At 36.2% G+C, this 19874-nt stretch overlaps 1 protein-coding gene across 1 annotated transcript in view; it reads left to right on the top strand.

The window, feature by feature from the left end:
* Window positions 1-19874, top strand: part of LOC149168013 (zinc finger CCCH domain-containing protein 19-like) — a 121901-nt gene that overhangs the window by 69012 nt on the left and 33015 nt on the right. Inside the window, exons 6-8 of the mRNA XM_089433294.1 lie at window positions 364-423; window positions 513-563; window positions 775-845. Coding sequence (XP_089289420.1) covers window positions 364-423; window positions 513-563; window positions 775-845 — 182 coding nt within the window. The remainder of the gene's footprint in view (window positions 1-363; window positions 424-512; window positions 564-774; window positions 846-19874) is intronic.

Raw genomic sequence — 19874 nt, 5'->3', positions numbered from 1 at the left:
AAAATGGGCGCCTTTTTATACACATAGGGATTCCAAACTTGATGACTGCGTAGCACTTCTATTTGCCCAGCTAATTGGGCTTCCTGACCAGGACTCAATAGTGACATCTTCAAACTACTTGATATTGGCACTATAAAAGGTATATATGTTGCATTATTTCCAACTTATGACTGAATTGCTTCATATACGCATGGAGGTATGTTAGTAGTTCTTGAAGATGATTACAAAGGTACTCTAAATAATTTATAATAAATATGTCCATATTTGTTTGATTTCAAATTACCATAAATAATTAAAGTTAACTAATTTCCAATGTCAGTGCTTTACATTGGATAATTAGCTGATTACATTAATTATTTGCAGGAGGAGTGTAAGCGCCTGCGGCAGAGTGTAAGATGTGGACTTGTTCATCGACCAACTGTGGTAATCTTGTTTATCTTTTATTTTTCCAACTCTATTATATCAGAATTTTCTGCTTTGATTACAAGTTAAAACTGGTGTTACTTTTGCAGAGTGAGCTTCAGGAAAAAGCTAAGGCTCTGCATGAAGTTAAACTCAATGATGTGAGTGTCTATTGAGGCAGTGCTCCCTATGAGAGCCTGGGTCTGATTGTGTCAAATGTTTGTTTGATTTTTTTTCCTTATCTATAAATTTAAAAAAGTTGAAGCATGCTTTAACATTTGATTCTTTAAATATTAGTAGAGAATTGATTTCACTTGATAATTAATTTCACTCTAACTGGAGTCTGAAATAATCTTCTTGTTTATAATGCAGTGGTTTGAAACAGAGTTGCTAAGGCTTAGCCACCTGAGGGATCGGGCAAGTGAAAAGGGTCTCAGGAAAGAATATCCTTTTTTCCCCTAATTTCCCTGTTCTAAGTCAGTCGACATGCTGATGCCATGAAGTTTTTTATAGTTGTGCACGTTTAATAAAATGCTAAAAGATATTCAAGAAATCGCTAAAAGCATGTTTTGCAATAATCTCTCTAAAGCTTGAATGTGAACCCCGCTTTTGTATATGATACTTTTTGATCTAAGAAAGTGAGTTTGAGGCAGATCTATTTGTTAGAAAATTAAAGCTGAAAGAGGGTGTTATTGAAAATTTTGGAGATTGAAGACCTGAAAGTCAACGCCACTAGAGGTTAAATGTAGACTAATAGGAAATCAATCACGTAGGGTTCGAAATAGGGGAGTATTACACTTTGAAATTTACTTGCAAATGTGTTTTGACTCTATGTGAAGTATGTTCCACTATAACTGGAGATTTTGGTAAGAATAATCATTGAAGTATTTGGAATTTAATATTTTCCATAGGAAAGGATTCCTACAATTTGGGGGATGTATAAGTGCAGGAATTACATGCATGATGCCTTGCTTTTTGTGGCAGCATTTTCCTTTCTAAGTAATATTGAGTGTGTAACCGTGGAAAGTAGTTCTAAGTACCAGAAATATACAAAGTAGAGTGTCTTCCGAGCCAACTTCAATGGGAGATGTTGACTACAATTGTTTGATGTATTGTTTTGGTCTATGAACCAACCTCTTGCTTCTGTAATGTCCCTTTTTCCGAACATTGGGAAAGGAGAACATCTCAGTAGCCTAGGCTACAAATTAAAATTAATTACAGTCTATAAGAGAATTAATTTATTAAAAGTGAGTAGAGAAAAATAAATATTACAAGTCACTTTAATAAAAGTAGAAAAAGACCCATGGTATTTCGATAGCCCATGTCTATTAAAAGAGATGAGAGCTCACTCCTTATGATGCATTTGGGATTATTGTTTTGTTGTTGTTGAGTTGAGCTCTTGGAGCTTGTTTGAGTGGGAGCCCATTTTATGTTGAGGGTTAGTTTCGGTGGAAAGTGTTCCACCCTAGCTTATCCAATCAAGAGGGGTTTCGGTATTGAGAGATCCCTAGCCACTTAAAGTGGAGGGATAAAATCAGAGTCCTCATTGGTGCTTAGCAAGATCGAGACTTTGGAACATTGGTTGGAAGGCTGAAGCAACGCTCTATTGCAGATCAGGGTATCCAGCTAGATAAGATTTCTCCAACTTATCTATTTGTCAAGTTCTATAAAATTTTGATGTAGTTTCGTTCTTAATAATAAATAAATAAATATCAAGGGTTTTACTATGGAATTTTTCTAGAAACTTATGCAATTATTGATTTTAAATCGGTGAATTCTCGGCAAGAATTATTATGTGCTTTCCCGAAAGAAATTGCATGGATTTTTTTTGAGAAATGAAGATAAATTTAAAAAGGATTATTATAGTGGTATCAGAGTTGGTTTTCTTGTCAAGTTGAAGGTTTTCTTGTCAATTTTGTCGGCCCAGATTTAGCAATTGCAAGAAGGATAACTATTGGACTGATAGGCCGTAAAATTGTTGAAATTATGGAGGCCAAATCATACAACTCGTGAGACCAAACTCGAGGGTTTTCTTGGAGCGAAATTCACTCGTTCAATGAAGTAGAATTTATCCTTGCAACGATTGAGTTAATCTCTACTTAGAGCCAAATTCCTTTAGTTGTGAGTGCCAAATCGAATTTGTTCGTGCAGTGGTGGAGTTAATCTCTTTTGGAGCCAAAATCCTAGAGTCATGAGAGCCATATTCGTGGGTCAGGACTCAGACCGTCATATCTACAGGTTGGAAATCCTAACTCGTGAGGGCCGAATTTGTTGCAATAACCAGGGACGAGTTTGTTGGAAATATTGGGAAGGGGGTGAATGAATATTTTGTAAATTTTAACAGTTTAAGTATCAAAACGATTAATCAATAACATCACATTAAAGGAACACAAGATATATATAAACAATTTATTTATATTACAAAGGAAGCTACAACTTTTGGTTTACCAACTACAACTGGAAGGGCTACAACCCTAAGATTTACTAGCTCCCACTGGGAGTAGGCGACAACCTCTTGAAGGAAGCTACAAATTCCTTCCCTAGCACCACCCAACCACCCTATAGAATAAAAGGATAAACTGAAACTTCTTGGGTTCTCGTACCATGGATAATGGCCCAATTACAGTACCATTCAAACCCTCAAATCATTAATGCAAACATCCTTACTCTACCTTTGAAAAATTTTCTCCACAACTTCACTATGGTTCCGCTTCAAAGCTTATCAAGACATCAACCAATCTCTACTTTAACAAGGGTTACGTAAGACTTCAAAGAGTGCTCGAAAGATCTACCTCAAAACAAGTGACTAACCCTGCTCCATAAGAGGTCTGCTGCAACCATCAAAGTATATATCGTATCCTACTTTAGATGATCATAGTCTCCCTTCAAATCTTCTCTCAAGGGGTCTTAAAGATCTCCTCCAACTCTGCTCCAATACTGCTTCAAAGAGGTTGACTTCAAGTTTGCTCCAACCTTACTTCAAAAATGCTTTCCAATGTTTGCTCTAAATACTTCAAAGACTGCTTCATTGACTGGTTTAAAGTTTACTTTGAAAGGATTAGACACTCCAAAGAGTTTCCAAGGTCTGCACCAAAATCCACTCAAAAATTTATCAAGAAATCCACTCAAGATATGCTCCAAATCAGAATGAGTTCAGGGTCCGATTCTGTGCACAAGAGAAGCCGAAATATAGGGTCAAGTCTGTCCCTTACACAACACTGAAATTTGTCACAGGATGGCTGAGTTCCAGGGATGAATCTGCAGTTGTCCTGAAGTCGAATCTAAGGTTAGAGGTCGTCCCACAAGCCGAAGTCTCCTTTTTTCCACAGGTTGAGACTAGGTTGAGAATCTGCCTTGCCTCGACCAAGAATATGCCTTACCTTAGGGCAGAGATCCCCCACATATGTAGGCCAAAACTAGACTTAAGGGGGCCAAGTTCTTGTGCTAGAAAGAAGGCCGAATTCGAAACAAAGAATATCGCCAAAGATACTTCAAAATAGATTAGTCAATCCTCCAAAACGCCTTAACAAAAATAGATTTTTTCTTCAAATAGTGTGCCTGAAGTTAGCCTTTAGATTCATGAGATATGAACCCTTACTCTTCTTCTCCAAAGGTTTGAGTTCTTGTCTCCTTGACCGAGATGGATGTCAATTTGGGGAGAGAGATCGTATATTTATACTTGTTTAGTCACAGAAACTGGGCTGACTTATGAATGGACATAACTTTTCTTGGAGTCGACTTGAACTCTTATCAAGCTGACCTACACAAGGAGGCTTTAGCCTTTAAGACACTTAAAAATCAAATTTTGCCTTCCTTATAATTTCTTCTCAAGGCAGATTTGAATCGATGAATTTAGGTTTCTTAATTTATAAAATTTGACCTTCCTTTTAGGGCAACAATGAATGTTAAGGCCAAAAACCTTGGGACAAATGTGTTGGTGCGAAACCCATGTTTGGTGCATTAGACTTCAAAAGGTAATATCTCTCCAACTAGGAGGACTCACAAGATGTGCCACCTTTCAAATGAAATGGTTTGACAAGGGATATAAATCTAGAGGGTCCTTGTACCCAATCTTTTTTTGATTTATGCGTGTTAAACATCAAACAAATGCTTGCACTTTCACCGTTTGACATCAATGACACTTTTTCCAACAATCTCCCCGTTTGTCATTGATGTCAACACACATGCTCCACTGTGATCATGCTCCCCCTGTCTCCATGTTGCCCTTCCTTTTCTCTCCTCCTTTGACATCAATGTCAAAGGGTGACTCATGTCTTTGGGGCTGCTCTCCCTGAACATATGGCACTCAACATGACCTCTATCTTCTTATCCTTCCCTTGTTTGTCATTCTTATGATTCTTTTGCTTGGCTACAATTTTCTTCCGCTTTGATTGGTCTAGAACGTATATGTTGTTTGGTCTTCTTATGGCTATTTCAACCAATCTTCCTGAGTCTTTTTCCTTAATTTCACACTTCCAAGAGTTAGACAAGAGATTATACCCTTGATCACACATCTTGCCAACACTAAGAAGATTTTGCTTCAAATCCTTAACTAGCAAAACATTTTGTGCCTTCATATGTTCGCTTCCAAGACTTGCTACACCTTTTCCAAGTATCTTGATAGAAGAGTTATCTCCAAATGCAACATTGCGCTCTTTTCTTTTAAGCTGACAAATTTGTTTTGATCTCCAGTCATATGTGTTGAGCATCCACTGTCTATGTACCATTCATCTTCTTTATCTTCAACGATCAATGCTAAGTTGCAATCTTCCTTCTTTTTCCTTTCCCATTTCATAGTTGGCTTTTCTGTCTTTATGATTGGAGCATTTTCAAGCCTACAATCTTGTGCCTTGTGACCAAGATTATTGCATTTGTAGCACACAATATTTTGATTCATTAGTGGTTCAAATGGATTGTAGTTTCTATTGGTAGATCCATGAACATTTCTTGATTTGTTCCTTCCATAATCATTTCTGCTTCTTGCATAATTGTATCTTGTATTGATTTTACAATGAATTTCTTTATGCCCAAAATTGCCGCAAGAGTAAAAATGACGAAGAAAAGTATTTTCATACATAACAGAGTAGGATGGTCTTCTGAAGTTGTTTTGTCTTGAAGGCGGTTCAATGTATTGCTGATCTTGGATGTTCTTGGGAACATCAACAAAACTTCTTGAAGTAGCAACATTTCTAAATTCCCCTTTAATTTCCTCCTTCAAAGGCTTGGAGCTTGTGCCTTCCTTGCTTGAAGATGTGCCTTCATAACCAAGACTTGTTTTATCACCTGGAGATCTTTGACAACTAAGAATGTTATCCAACACTAGTGAGTTATTCAAGTTCTTATTAAGCTTATCAACTTCAACCTTCAATGTTACAACTTCCTCTTCAAGCTTCTTACACTTTTCTTCATTCTTCTTCATCTGGATCTTCATCACTTCCTCAATTCCTTTTGGTTCTTCAAGATGAACCTTTAAAGACAAAATTTCTTCATCAAGCTTTTCACAAAGGTTTTTTAATTCTTTGTCTTTATTTCCAAGCAAGGCATTTTCATTTTCACTATTCTTCAATGTTTCTTGAAGATCTTCGTCTTCCTATTTGGTCTCTGAATCTTTTTTGAGTCCCTAGAAAGAGTCTATTTTCATATTTGGTTCTTCATCATCTGAATCATTGACCTCTTCGTCATCATGGTCATTATCTTGATTTTCTTGGGTTATGAAGAGAACTTTTCTTGCATCGGGTTCTTCTGTATCACTTTCTTCTAAAGAGCTGTTGTCCTCTTTAGAATAAAGATTTTTCTTTTGAAAGCTTTTCTTTTCCTTAAAGGGACATCTCATGGCATAATGACCTATTCTTTCACGCTCGAAACATTTAAAAGGTAACTTACCTTTGTGTTTTCCGGTTCCCCTTTCTAGCTTCATTATGAATTTTGCTTCTTTTATATCTGAATCATCGTCTAGAGTTCGTTTGACGTTGAGTTCTTTGTTTGTTGTCTTCCCTGTGGCTTTACAAGCTGCTTCTCTGGGTGACGGTATGTTTTTTGTTATCTATTCTCATTTCTTATGTTGTAAGAGTGCTATGTAATTCTTCCATTATCATCTTGGTCAAGTCCTTGGTTTTTGCTATTGCAGATTCCTCAGCATTGTATTTCAAGGGAAACAATCTGAAGACCTTTTACGATTAGGCATTTCAATTTTTTCTCCTAATTCTCCGATGGAATTGGCAACTTCATCTACTATGAGCAAGTGAGTCACAATATCTTCCTTTTCATCCATTTTCAGATATTGAAAATGAGCTCTCTACTTCTGAAGTTTGACTTGCTTGACTTTATCATCACCTTCATACATGGTTCCAATTTTATCCCAAACTACTTTGGTTGTGGTGTAGGACATCACGTTGGACTTGATGGTTCTTGACAAACAACCCATGATGGTATGAAGAACTTTTGAATTGCAACTAAACGATTTCTGCTGATTGGTATCGGTTGGAGGATTTTTAGGAACTTTGTAGCCATCTATGATGGAGAGCCAAACATCCACCCCTAAAGCCTTAAAGTAGGTTTCGATGCAACTGCTCCATAGTGGATAATCATTTCCATAAAACACCAGAATTGTTCTTGAAGAGATGCCTTTCATTTCCATATCTACTCATGATCTTCCCTCCAGTGATTAGACCATTAGAGGATATTTTGCTCTGAAACCAATATTTCCTTAATTTCAACAATTTAAGTATCAAAACGATTGACTAATAACATCACATCAAAGAAACCCAAGATATATGCAAACAATTTATTTATATTACAAAGGAAGCTACAACTTCTGGAGCTTTTGAATTGCAGGTAAACAACTTCTTCTCATCGGGATTGATTGTAGGAACTTTGTAGTCATTTATGATGGAGAACCAAACATCTAGTCCTGAAGCCTTCAAGTAGGTTTCCATCCAATTCCTCCATAGTGGATAATCATTTCCATCAAACACTGGAATTGTTCTTGAAGAGATGCCTCCATTTCCATGTCTGCCCACGATATTCCCTCCAGTGATTAGATTGTTAGAGGGTAACATACTTTGAAACCAATTGTTTAAAACACTGAGAAGGGGGGTGACTCGATATTTCGTAAATTTCAACAATTTAAGTATCAAAATGATTAACCAATAACATCACATCAAAGGAACACAAGATATATATAAGCAATTTATATATATTAAAAGGGAAGTACAACATCCGGTATACCAACTACAATTCGAAGGGCTACAACCCTAAGATTTACTAGCTCCCACTGGAAGGAGATGACAACCTCCTGAAGGAAGCTACAATTTTTTTCCCTAGCACCATCCTACCACCCTATAACATAAGAGGATAAAATAAAACTTCTTGGGTTCCTGTATTACGGACGATGACCCAATTACAATATCATTTAGTCCCTCAAATCATTAAGGCAAGTGCCCTTACTCTGCCTCTGAAAAATCTACCAACTACAACTTGAAGGGCTACAACCCCAAGATTTACTAGCTCCCACTGGAAGGAGATGACAACCTCCTAAAGGAAGCTACAACTTCTTTCCCTAGCACGATCCTACCACCCTATAACATAGGAGGATAAAATAAAACTTCTCGGGTTCTTGTACTAGCGACGATGACCCAATCACAATACCATTTAGACCCTCAAATCATTAATGCAAGTGCCCTTACTCTGCCTTCGAAAATCCTGCTCCACAACCTCACTAGGGGTCAGCTTCAAGGCTTACCAAGACATCCACCATTCTTTGCTTTAACAAGGGTTACGTAAGACTTCAAAGATTGCTCCAAAGATTTGCTTCAAAACAAGTGACAAAGTTTGCTCCAGAAGAGGTCTGTTGCAAACATCAAAGTCTATATCAAATACTGCTTTTATATCTAGATCATCATAGGCCTGCTTCAACTCTGCGCTCAAGGGGTCTTCAAGATCTCCTCCAAGTCTGCTCCAAGACTGCTTCAAAGAGGCTGACTTCATGTTTGCTCCAACTTTACTTCAAAATGATTTCCAACGTTTGCTCTAAATACTTCAAAGATTGCTTTAGGGATTGGTCCAACGTATGCTTTTAAAGGCTGAGACACTCCAAAGAGTTTCCAAGGTTTGCATCAAATCCACTCAAAATTTTATCAAGAAATCCTCTTGTCATCTACTCCAAATCAAACTGAGGTTAGGGTTCGAATATATGCACAAGAGAAGTCGAAATACAGGGCCAAGTTTGTCCCTTTTACAGGACTGAAATTTGTCACAGGATGGCCGAGTTGAAGGGCTGAATCTGCACCTTTCCTCATGCTGAATTTGAGGCTAGAATTTGGTCCTCCTAGAGGTCGAAGTCTCCTTTTTCCACAAGTCGAGACTAGGTCGAGAATCTTCCTTGCCTCAGGGTGGAGAATCTACTTTACCTTAGGGCAGAGATTCCCCACAGATGTAAGCTGAAATCAGAGTTAAGGGGTCGAGTTCTTGTGTTAGAAAGAAGGTCGAATTCCAAACAGAGAATAGCTCCAAAGATACTTCAAAATAGATCAGTCAATGCTCCAAAAAGCCTTAACCAAAACAAAAATTTTCTTCAAATAGCGCTCCTTTAATTAGCCTTTAGATTCATAAGATATGAACCCTTACTCTTCTTCTTCATAGGTCCTAGTTTTTTTTTGTCTCCTCGACTGTGTTGGATGTCAATTGGGGGAGAGAGCTCATATATTTATACTTGTGTAGTGACACAAACTGGTCCGACTTATGAATGGACATGACTTTTCTTGGAGCCATCCTAAAATCTTATCAAGCCAACCTATATAAGGAGGCTTTAGGACACTTAAAAATCAAAATTTGCCTTTCTTACAATCTCTTCTCAAGGTAGATTTGAACCAATGAATTTAGGCTTCTTAATTTATAAAATCTGACGGCAGTAATGAATGATAAGGCCAAAAACCTTGGGACAAATGTGTTGGTGCCAGTGTTGCGGGGGAGCGCCTCACCCCCCGATCCCACTCCCAATCCGCGCTCCGAGCGGGAGCAACTCGGGAGCGGGTCGGGAGCATGCTTCCTAAAAATTTTTTAGCTCCTTGCCTTTTTGGGAGCGTTTTGCTTTCTTTGCAAATTTTTTTTTGTAGTAATGTTCGAAATGCATTTTTTTTAAAGAAACAAATAATTTTTGAGTGGGGCAGCTTAATGATCAAGTCTAGGCCCTAGTATTGATATGCTATTCATTGTAATGTTAAGAATCATGGTAATGTTAAATTCTTAAAGTAAAAGTGACATTATCTTTAATCTTCATTTTCATCCTTTTACTTAAATTTTTGACATTACCATGAAATGACTCAGGATGTTTGAGAGTGGTTCCGACCAATGTTGCACGAAGCGGGGACGCTTTTTGGAAGTGGGGACGTCAAAGCGTCATTTTCCAAAAATCTAGGAAGCGAAGCGTCTGCTATATATATATATATATTTATATTTTTTTGCATTTATACTCAAAACAAACATCCCAAATACCAAATTAGTTGTAGAAGACATGAAAACATGCATATTTTTGCATAAATCAAGATAGATATAACATCCATTGTACATTAATGATTAATTATTCGAGCATCAACCATTTAGATGCATCAACCATCTAGAATCTAGATTCTTCTCCTCTTGTCTAGCCTTTGCCTCTACCTCGATTGTCTAGGGATATTAGTCAACATTGCCTAATTTTGATCAAACTACCTAATTCAAGAATTAAAATATGGTAGAAAAAGCTTAACATGCTTGATCGATGATTTTGACTTGATTGAAAGGTAACTTTTTGCTAAGGGCGTGCCACGTGACAAAGGAGTTCAACAATTAACACCACCAACACTAGGGTACATATAGGGCTTGGTGCTCTTGATTAAATGCTAATCGCATACCTTCATACTTGATATAATCTAATGAAATGCCACAATCCCATTGATCCTGAATTCTTGAAAACTGTTAAGTCTGTTGAATTTTGAATAGGATATGAAATTCTATTTTCTCCATATGAAGTCCAATGAGGCTAGAACCACTCTTAAACATCCTGAGTCATTTCATGGTAATGTTAAAAATTTAAGTAAAAGAATGAAAATGAAAAATAAAGGAGAATGTCACTTTTACTTTAAGAATTTAACATTACCATGAGGGAGCATTTGCTATATTTATATTTTTTTGCCTTCATTCCTCACCCTAACCCAAGGTGGACCCACCCCCAACAAGCAAACTCACCTAAAATTTAAAAAGAAATTGAAAAAAAAACGATTTTCTAAACGCTTTTCTGGAAGCATACGGAAGCGTATGCTTCCTCCTTCGAAGCGCCGTACGAAGCGCGCTTCCGAAAAGTCCAGGAAGCGGCAAAAAAAGTCGGAAGCGCGCTTCCGGCGAAGCTTCCTAGGTGCTTTCGCACGGGACGTGCTTTCGGGCTTGGAACCGGGGGGGGGGGGGCGCTTCGTGCAACATTGGTTCCGACCTCATTGGATTTCATATGGACAAAGTAGAATTTTAGGTTTCATTCAAAATCCAGCAGAGTTATCAGTTTTTCAGGATTTTAGGATTGGGGGATTGCAATGTTTCCATTGAATTTTGTCATGTATTAGGGTATGGAACTCGTATTTAATCAAGAGCACCAATCCCTCTATGTACCTTGATGTTAGTGACATTGGTTGTCGAACTCCTCTATCATGACCCTCCTAAAACTGTACGCATCACTCAAACAAAATCTTGACTTTACATGCTATGCTTTTTCTATCTTATGTTAATGCTTAGAGGGTGATATTAATGACAAAGATCCTTATATAGATACAGAGGTAATGACAAAGATACCTTTGGATATTAATGCTTAGAGGGTGATATTAATGACAAAGATCTTGATTTTCCAACAAGACTAAAAAATTAGACATTTCTCGAGGTGGCAAGAGGCCCAAGCATAAGAAATAGATAATAGATTTACTTCTCTTTTCTAGCTTCTAGTAGCTTTTATAACTATTGACTCTTTCATATTTATTATGATATTTTTTTAAACAATATATGACAATTTAAGTTTGAAGTTGGCAATTATAACTCATTAGTAATGAATTATGAATATGATACTTCATAAAAGTTGAAAGTTGTTTCATTTCATTTCATTTTATAACATTTCATTTCATGTTAGTTATTATTTGTTGTAATGGTTACACTTAGCTTACAAGTACAACTTTGGTGATCAATGATGATAAATGTTATATATTGAATTTTGAAAGCTTGAAACTTTAAGATTGATGAATCATGAGACTCAATATGTTGTATGTTATTATGTTACTAACTTGTGGAAGTGGTTGATGAAGATTATAACTTCTAGATGATTGTTGTTATATGGTTCAATCTATGTTTTTTTTTTATGTTTTTAATATCTAATTCATTATTCTACATGTTTTTGTTGACATATATAACGCTCCGGGATTCACTCCCAAATTGGGAGCTTGTGAAAATGTCGCTCCCGCTCCCGTTTTCGCTCCTGCTCCCCGCTTTCGCTCCCGTTCCCAAGTAACACTCGTTGGTGCGAAACCACATCTTTGGGGCGTTAGACTTCAAAAAAGTAATCTCTCTCCAACCAGGAGGACCCACAAGATGTGCCACCTATCAAACGAAATGATTTTACAAGGGCTATAAATATAGAGGGTCCTCTTACCCAAATTTGTTGATTTGTGCACGCAAAACGTCAAACAAATGCTAGCACATTCACCCTTTGACATCAATGACACTTTTTCCAACAGAGTTTGCAATTTATCTAAGACGTGTTCGTGGGATATTTAGTTGGGGCCGATGACACCATTGTTGAGGACGAATTCACAGTTTTATTGGGTTCGAGTTTAGAAATTTCTCAAGCTGAATTTGTAGGGTTGCTGCTGAGGCTGAGTTCCACATTTTTTAGGCCAAATTTGTAGGGTTTATGTTGAGGCCGAGTTCCACATTATTCTAGGCCGAATTTGTAGGGTTTATGTTGACGCCAAGTTCCACATTATTTTGGGCCGAATTTGTCTTATTTTGCAGACCAAATTTGTTGGGTTTTCACTGAGGCTGAGTTCAACATTTTGCTGGGTTGAATTTGTAATTTTTGCAAGGCTGGATTTGTGGGGTTTTCACTGGGGCCAAGTTCCACACCATTGTTGGGCCGAATCACCAAATTCTGGTGCAATCAAGCAGTGCTAAAGGGCCAATAAATTACCAGACGTTGAGTTGATTAATAGCTGGGCTGAATTTGCGATTCTAGGGGCTAAATTTCATCATTTCTCAAAGGCACATTTATCTTTCTAAGGGGCTGCATTACCAGACTGATTGGAGGGTCGGTTTTTTGAGCAAATTGGTGAGCAAATTGCTAGGTCAAGGACGCTGGATTAAGGATGAGTTATTTCTTTCGGGTTACAACAAATAATCCAAGTTTTTGGGCCAAGCAAGCATCTTTCTGAAGTTCAATTCCCTGGTTCCATTTAAAAAAATGTTGTAAAAATTCCTCGGAGAACTCCTTCAATAAATTGATGTTGGATATTGAAACATTTTCTGGGTTTGCATATTTTTTTGCTGGTGATTTTCCATTGTATAAATTCTAGTGTTTTCTTTCAAGAAAAATTTGTGCACAATTTTTTTTGTCTGTAACAAACCTTTGAAGTTTGGGAGAGCTTTTAAATGGTTTTTATAGAAAGGGGAAACCATAGTTTCCCTACGATCCCTTGAAATTACTAAAGCGGAATTTGAAAATTTACAAGTTTATTGGCTCATGGACAATAGAATTAGGCCTTAGAAGGCCTCACAAGTGCCATAAATAACTTGGTAAAAAGGCTGCAACAGTTCAACAATACATTTTTAGGTAGTGGCGTTCTGATGGAGCCAAGAACAGGGCATGTCAACAAACACTTCTCCAAAGGGGTCTAAAGTAGTCCATATTACTCTTAAGCAAAAGTAGTCGAGAGATCTATAGAAAGAGGAGGAAGTAGGAAATTGGCTGTTTGTACTTGGATTAGATTTGAAGTTTATGAAGACAGGGGATGTCCTCTCTAAATTGGAGGAGTTAGACACATGCTTGTCCAAAGTGGCACAATTTGATTGGAGGATGTTAAGTTGGGTAGTGAAGCCATCAATGCTTGCCTTGATCCAACACAACTTCATGGAACATCCTTGTAAGGAGGTAAGACTTGCAATTGTTTCTTTCCTCTATGAGATCACAAGGACCACTGCTCTTATTTCCCCTATAATGAATACATTTTAAGAAGGGTGTTACAATTGATCGTGGAGAGCTTCCAAGGATTGCAGGGTATCGAGGACCTTACCTTTGGTAAGAAACTCAAGATCTTGGATATGGTGGCCAGAACCAGGATGTGTGCCATTATGTTCAATCTAGACTGTAGTAATTTGATTTTTCAAATATTCCCCTATTTCCTCACCAACATCAGAGAATATCATCCTGGCATTATAAAAACCAGCGTGCAAAGTATTGTCTTTGATTTTAGGTGATGATGGTGCCATTTGCGAGCAATTGCAATCAAAGGTGTTGGCTATTTGGAGGAAAGCGCAAGTTTTTTCATTCGCTGAGCTTAACCTTAAATGGTTCAAACTACAACTGACTGAATGAGAGCTAAATTCATTGGGGTTGTGGGTTGCATGTTATGCCTGTTGACCACTCTGTGTCAACAACCCCATAACAATACACCCCCTTTTTTCGCAAAAGGGATCTATTGTGTTCGAGTGTTTGCGCCTTTCAAATTTCATCACCAGTAGACAATTGTAGTTGGGTAGTGAAGCCATCAATGCTTGCCTTGATCCAACACAAGTTCATGGAACATCCTTGTAAGGAGGTAAGACTTGCAATTGTTTCTTTCCTCTTTGAGATCATAAGGATCATTGCTCTTATTCCCCCTTATAATGAATACATTTTAAGAAGGGTGTTACAATTGATCGTGGAGAGCTTCCAAGGATTGCAGGATATCGAGGACCTTACCTTTGGTAAGAAACTCAAGATCTTGGATATGGTGGCTAGAACCAAGATGTGTGCCATTATGTTCAATCTAGACTGTAGTAATTTGATTTTTCTAATATTCCCCTATTTCCTCACGAACATCAGAGAATATCATCTTTGCATTATAAAAACCAACATGCAAAGTAATGTCTTTGATTTTAGGTGATGATGATGCCATTTGCAAGCAACTACAATCAAAGGTGTTGGCTATTTGGAGGAAAGCGCAAGTTTTTTCATTGGCTACTCATGAACTCCCAGAAAGATTGGCTGAGCTTAACCTTAAATGGTTCAAACTACAACTGACTGAATGAGAGCTAAATTCATTGGGGTTGCGGGTTGTATGTTATGCCTATTGACCACTCTGTGTCAACAACCCCATAGCAGTACACCCCCCTTTTTTCGCAAAAGGGATCTGTCGTGTTCGAGTGTTTGCGCCTTTCAGATTTCATCATTAGTCGACAGTTTTGTAAAGATGTCAACCCATTCTGCATATGTATAATGTAAATAATTCTAGTATGACCACATCTGTATGTAACAACCTAAGTGACGATTTCCATTCTAGGAGGTTTTTTGTCTCACTGATTCATCTGTCTCTAGACAAATAATTGGCAGAGTTTTTTCTTCCACCCTTACTCCAAAGCTAGGGTGAATTTTGTTGTCAAGATCTTAGGCGAGTCTTAGTATTTTAGATCGAGTCTTTGTAAAAGTGACTTGGGAATAATTGGCTAAATTATTTTATTACAAGTCACTTGGTTTACTAGATTATATTTTTTGTATTGCAGAAATGGGTAAATGTTGAGGGTCTATAACGAACGGGTTTTCCCCCTTCATGTATTAAAATGTAAAATCTTCATGTAAAAAAATATTTTAGTGCATGGTCACTCATATTTAGACATGGCTAAATTATTTGAGGGTTGGGAATTTAATTAATTAGAGTCAAATTAACTTAATTAATTAAATTTTCTGGCAAAAATAAATTAAAATCCTAACCCAAAAATTTAATTAATTTTGTGTCTCAGGAAAAATTAACTCCAAATAAAAAAATTCGTGGGTCCTAGAGAAATTAATTTTTGGAGGTCCCCGACTAAGGGAATATTGAAAATTTCAAGCGATTTTGGACCCTTGGGCCTTGATAGTTAAGTCAAAGTCAATTTTTTGAGGAAATCAACTCAAAATAATTGATTTTGAGTTGATTAAAATCCAATTAAATGAAAAATTCGAATCTCCTCAAAAAATAAAATAATTTTGACAAACGAGATTAAAAGATAATTAAATATTTTTTAATGGTCGAGATTACTTTGACGAGGATCAAGCCAACTAGCCGTTGGAGAACTAATATAAAAATTAGAGGTCATTTGTCATTTGAAATCATCTGATCTTTTGATCGTGTACTAGCTCTTGAAGCTCTTGTAAACTTTTATGGAATAATACAACGCAAAGTCTTTGGGGTTTTACTTGATGGTAGTGTTCCTCTCTGGTATCTTATGGTAACGTGTGTTTAATTTTTTGCTGATCTTATTTATAAGATGCTGGTTAATAGCTCTTGTAGATCAATTTATTGCACAGGTATCTTGCTTAAATTGTTGGGTTTTAAGATAACATTAAGATTTTTATTCGATTGGCAGGTATCTCCAATCTTTGCAGATTTAATCGTTATTTTATACCTCTATTAATTTGACGGCTTATATTTTAAGTGTGTAGAAGTCATTTTTATTCAAAGATTTTGGGCATTCGCGGAAGTCCCCAGTTGGACCAGCCGACTGGCAAAATTTAATATTTGGTGAGCCTTCCAGATTAAAACTCTGGGATTATCTAATGAAATATATTTTGCAGGGTTTTCTGGGCTAGTACCTAAAATTTTAAAAAATATTTATCTTCAAAAAACTGTGCTAAATAACTAGATCTGGCTAGAAAGAGCCTTAGATCTACAGATCTGGGAGTGGAGTTGGACTCATACTCCTCAGATCTGATGGATCTGTAAATTATTTATATAGATCTGTAAATTATTTGTATAGATCTGTTATTTACTTGTGTAGATTTGAAATTTTGTAACTTAATTTTGAATTTTAACACTTGGGTTTTTGGGATTTTCTCCATTTTTGTACATATTGGGTATTGTGTTTTTCTCTTTTCACTTATGCAGAAATAGATCTGAGAAATCAGCCGAGGAAATCTTTAGATTTGAGCTAGATCTAGATCCTAGAGGGTAAGATTTAGGCTCAAAGATTGTTTGTAGGAATAGATTTGAGAAATCAGCCGAGGAGATCTTCAGATCTGAGCTAGATATAGACCCTGGAGGGAAAGATCTAGCTTCAAAATTTTGTTTGCAGGGAAGAAAAGATAAGATCTTTCATTAAAGCCTTCAGATTTGAGATTTTTTGAGGAAAATTTTGGCTTTGAAGATAGAAATAAGCCTTGTAGGGCAAGATTTAGTTTGCAAAAGTTTTGCACAACCAACCATTGAAGATTTTGCAACAAATCTGAAGTTCCGAAGCAAAATAACTTTTTCAAAACAAGTTTTTCAAGTTTTGGGGCTCCTAAACCCATATCTGCCTTTTCCTAGCCCAACGCTAACCCTATTGGGCCTAGTGATAGGCCTCATTGGCCCTAGATTTCCCTTGCTCCATTTCTGATTTGAATATTTAAATTTTCTGAAGCGATCATTGGTGGTTGTTTGTAGAAAAATTGGTAAAAATTTGTGTTTTAGGTATTGAATTTTTTATTTTTTTTTGGCAACTTGGGAAAATGATCTTCAGGCCTAATACGTAAGGGTTTGATCTCTAAAACCTCTTTTTCCTCATTGTTTGCTACAACAGTAATATACCTTTCTAATAGGGGTGAAAAACACATCTAAGTGGTTTGAAATTAACTAAAAAAATTGCTAAATACATTAATAAGTCACTTATGTTTGATGGGTATAAAAAAATTGGCCTAGATCTACATTTTTGGGTGACTGTTATCTCCAAATAATTCTGTTTCTGAAGTCTGAAATATAATAGTGACAAATTTTCATGTGGGTTAGCCTAAAATCAATTCCTAAGTTGTGTAATACATTAAGGAATTAATTTCTTGAGTTAGACGTCCATCATTTAGCCTATTTCATATTTTAATTGCTGACTGTAATAAGTATATTAGATCTGATATAATTCTGGAAATCACATCATAACAGACTGAAAATTCTTGATAATTCATGTGGGCAAGTTTGGAAAAATTTCGGTAAATTTTTGGCATAAAGATAGCATTGATAGCTTATTGTTTTCATTGTCAGATTGATGCTGTTATAACATTTGTTTGTTGTTGTCCTAAATATTTTCTTATAGCTTTCTTAAAAAACAATTTTTGAAAATTAAGTGCTTTAACATCATTGTGAAGGTGATTGTCACAAGTTTTTAGAGGATTGACATATTTGTTTGCAGCAAGCTTTTCTTTGCCGTCATAAACCTTTTTCCTTTTTGGTGCTCTTATTGTCTTTGAAAACATAACCACTGTCATAGATAACACCTCTGAAAACAAGTGCTTTTGTTTCATTTGTAAGGGCAACTGTTTACATAGATTACATCAACAAACTCTAGTGGTTTTTTTGGATTTTGGATTTCGAGTCTAAGTGTCTATTGCCTTTTGATTTCCTACTTCAAAATCACATGTATAAACTTGCTGCCCTCAAGAACATTTAAGTTGGGAATAGTTGATATTTATCCTTCTAAAGCATTTCTCATGGCTTGACTTGTGAATGGTAATTGCATTGAAATATAGTTCTCTTTGAGCTAAGTAGCATTGAAGGTGATTTACTCAATTTGCATAATATTGAGTTATTTGAAGATAATTGAATGGTTTGAATCTAATTGTCATAGGCATTATCTTGGAAGAATCCTAATTGTCTAAATGGAGCGTTGATAATCTTATTGAAGAATTTTCGTTGAAGCATAAAATGGATAAATGCTCTAGTTCTCTTTGTTGACATTAATATCATTATTGGTTTGTGGTTATTATAAATTTTTGGCATATTAGTGATCTTTCTTTGAGAACATATATCTTGTGGTCGTCTTATGTATCTTATTGGCAATTGAAATATTTGACACTTTGTCTTGTATAAGATTGTCTCTTTATTTCATTAAGTACTCTTGTCATAAAGTTAAGATTGTCTCTTTATTTCATTAAGTATTCTTGTCATAAAGTTAATCAATACTAAGTACTTGAGCCTTAAACAATCTTACCTCAAGACTACTCACTCATCCCTTTGCTAATCGCATCTTGTATCTCTTTTCATCATAATAACATTTTCCTTAGCAACAATTGTCCATCCTGTACTTGGTCCTAAATTTCTTAGCAAGATAGTTGATTCCACAAGGCACTGGTGTCAATTGTTTAAATCTAATCGAATCCTGTAAGTTTTGCTAAATCTAAAACAAGTATTGGTTGCTTAATTGTGTCTCCCGAACTGGTTGGTTTCCACTCGTTCTCTTTCGTTCCATTTCTGTAGGGTCTACCCCCCTTAGTCTGCTATTGGGAGACAACTTAAATGAAGAGATTGGGGAATCAGGGTGACAACCCCCGATTTGAGCCGTTGTCGCGGTGCCTAGACATTCCGTGTGACAACAATGCCAACAAGAGTAACAACCATAAATGAAGCGAATTTGTCCATCACAACGGGGAAGGCAAATAACTTGTCACTAGGGTGGAATTGGTAGAGGAAAATATTTCTTGCTGTCAAATGGTGCTAAAAACAAAAGAGTAGAACTGTAGAAGAGAACTTCTCAGCTGATAAGGAACTTGTTATGAATATAATTTATGTAAAAGTAACAAATATAGATAATAAATATTAATCATAATAATGTAATTAAATAAAAATTAGTTAAACAAAGAGGCATGTATAAGGGGACACAACTGTTCATAAAGGGACACCTGCTTAGGGTATATAAGAAGGCCCTCAATTTCAATTGTAACATCATTCTCATTCATACATTTTTAATATATATTCTTGTATCTCAATGGAGATATACATATTCCAAGTCTTCTGGAGTATTTAACTTGAAGAACGAACTTTGTTTGTTCCATTTGGTATCAAAGCTGTTCGATCCTTTGGCTGTTCAGTCGCTGCACAAAGCCAGTTTGATCTGGTCCTTGCATGTTGAAATTCTTCAACCTTGTTGCCATTGGAGCATTTTGCTACAAGCTTTGGGAGGGTCTCCATTTTCGCTATTAGGCCCTTGGCCATTTAATATATATATATATCTATATATATATATAATATATATAGAAGAATAAAAGAAAAACTAAAACATAGGGAAAATAGATCATATAGTAGGAAAAAAAATAAAATAAAAAAATCAACATTAAAAATAAAAAAGTAAAAATAAAATTAAAAAAATGTAAAAAAATGAAATTTAAATTGATTTAAAAATTAAAAAAAAATGGCCAAAAAAACAGCATACCTGTGGTCGAATGCTCGACGTACCGCCACTGTTCAAAACACAATAGCCGTCGGAGC

The sequence above is a fragment of the Pinus tabuliformis genome, chromosome 5_1 (assembly GCF_031772625.1).
Source record: "Pinus tabuliformis cultivar Carrire ecotype Pingquan chromosome 5_1, CPIR1, whole genome shotgun sequence".
Taxonomy (NCBI): Eukaryota; Viridiplantae; Streptophyta; class Pinopsida; order Pinales; family Pinaceae; genus Pinus; species Pinus tabuliformis.
This window is presented reverse-complemented; position numbering and strand designations above follow the sequence as displayed.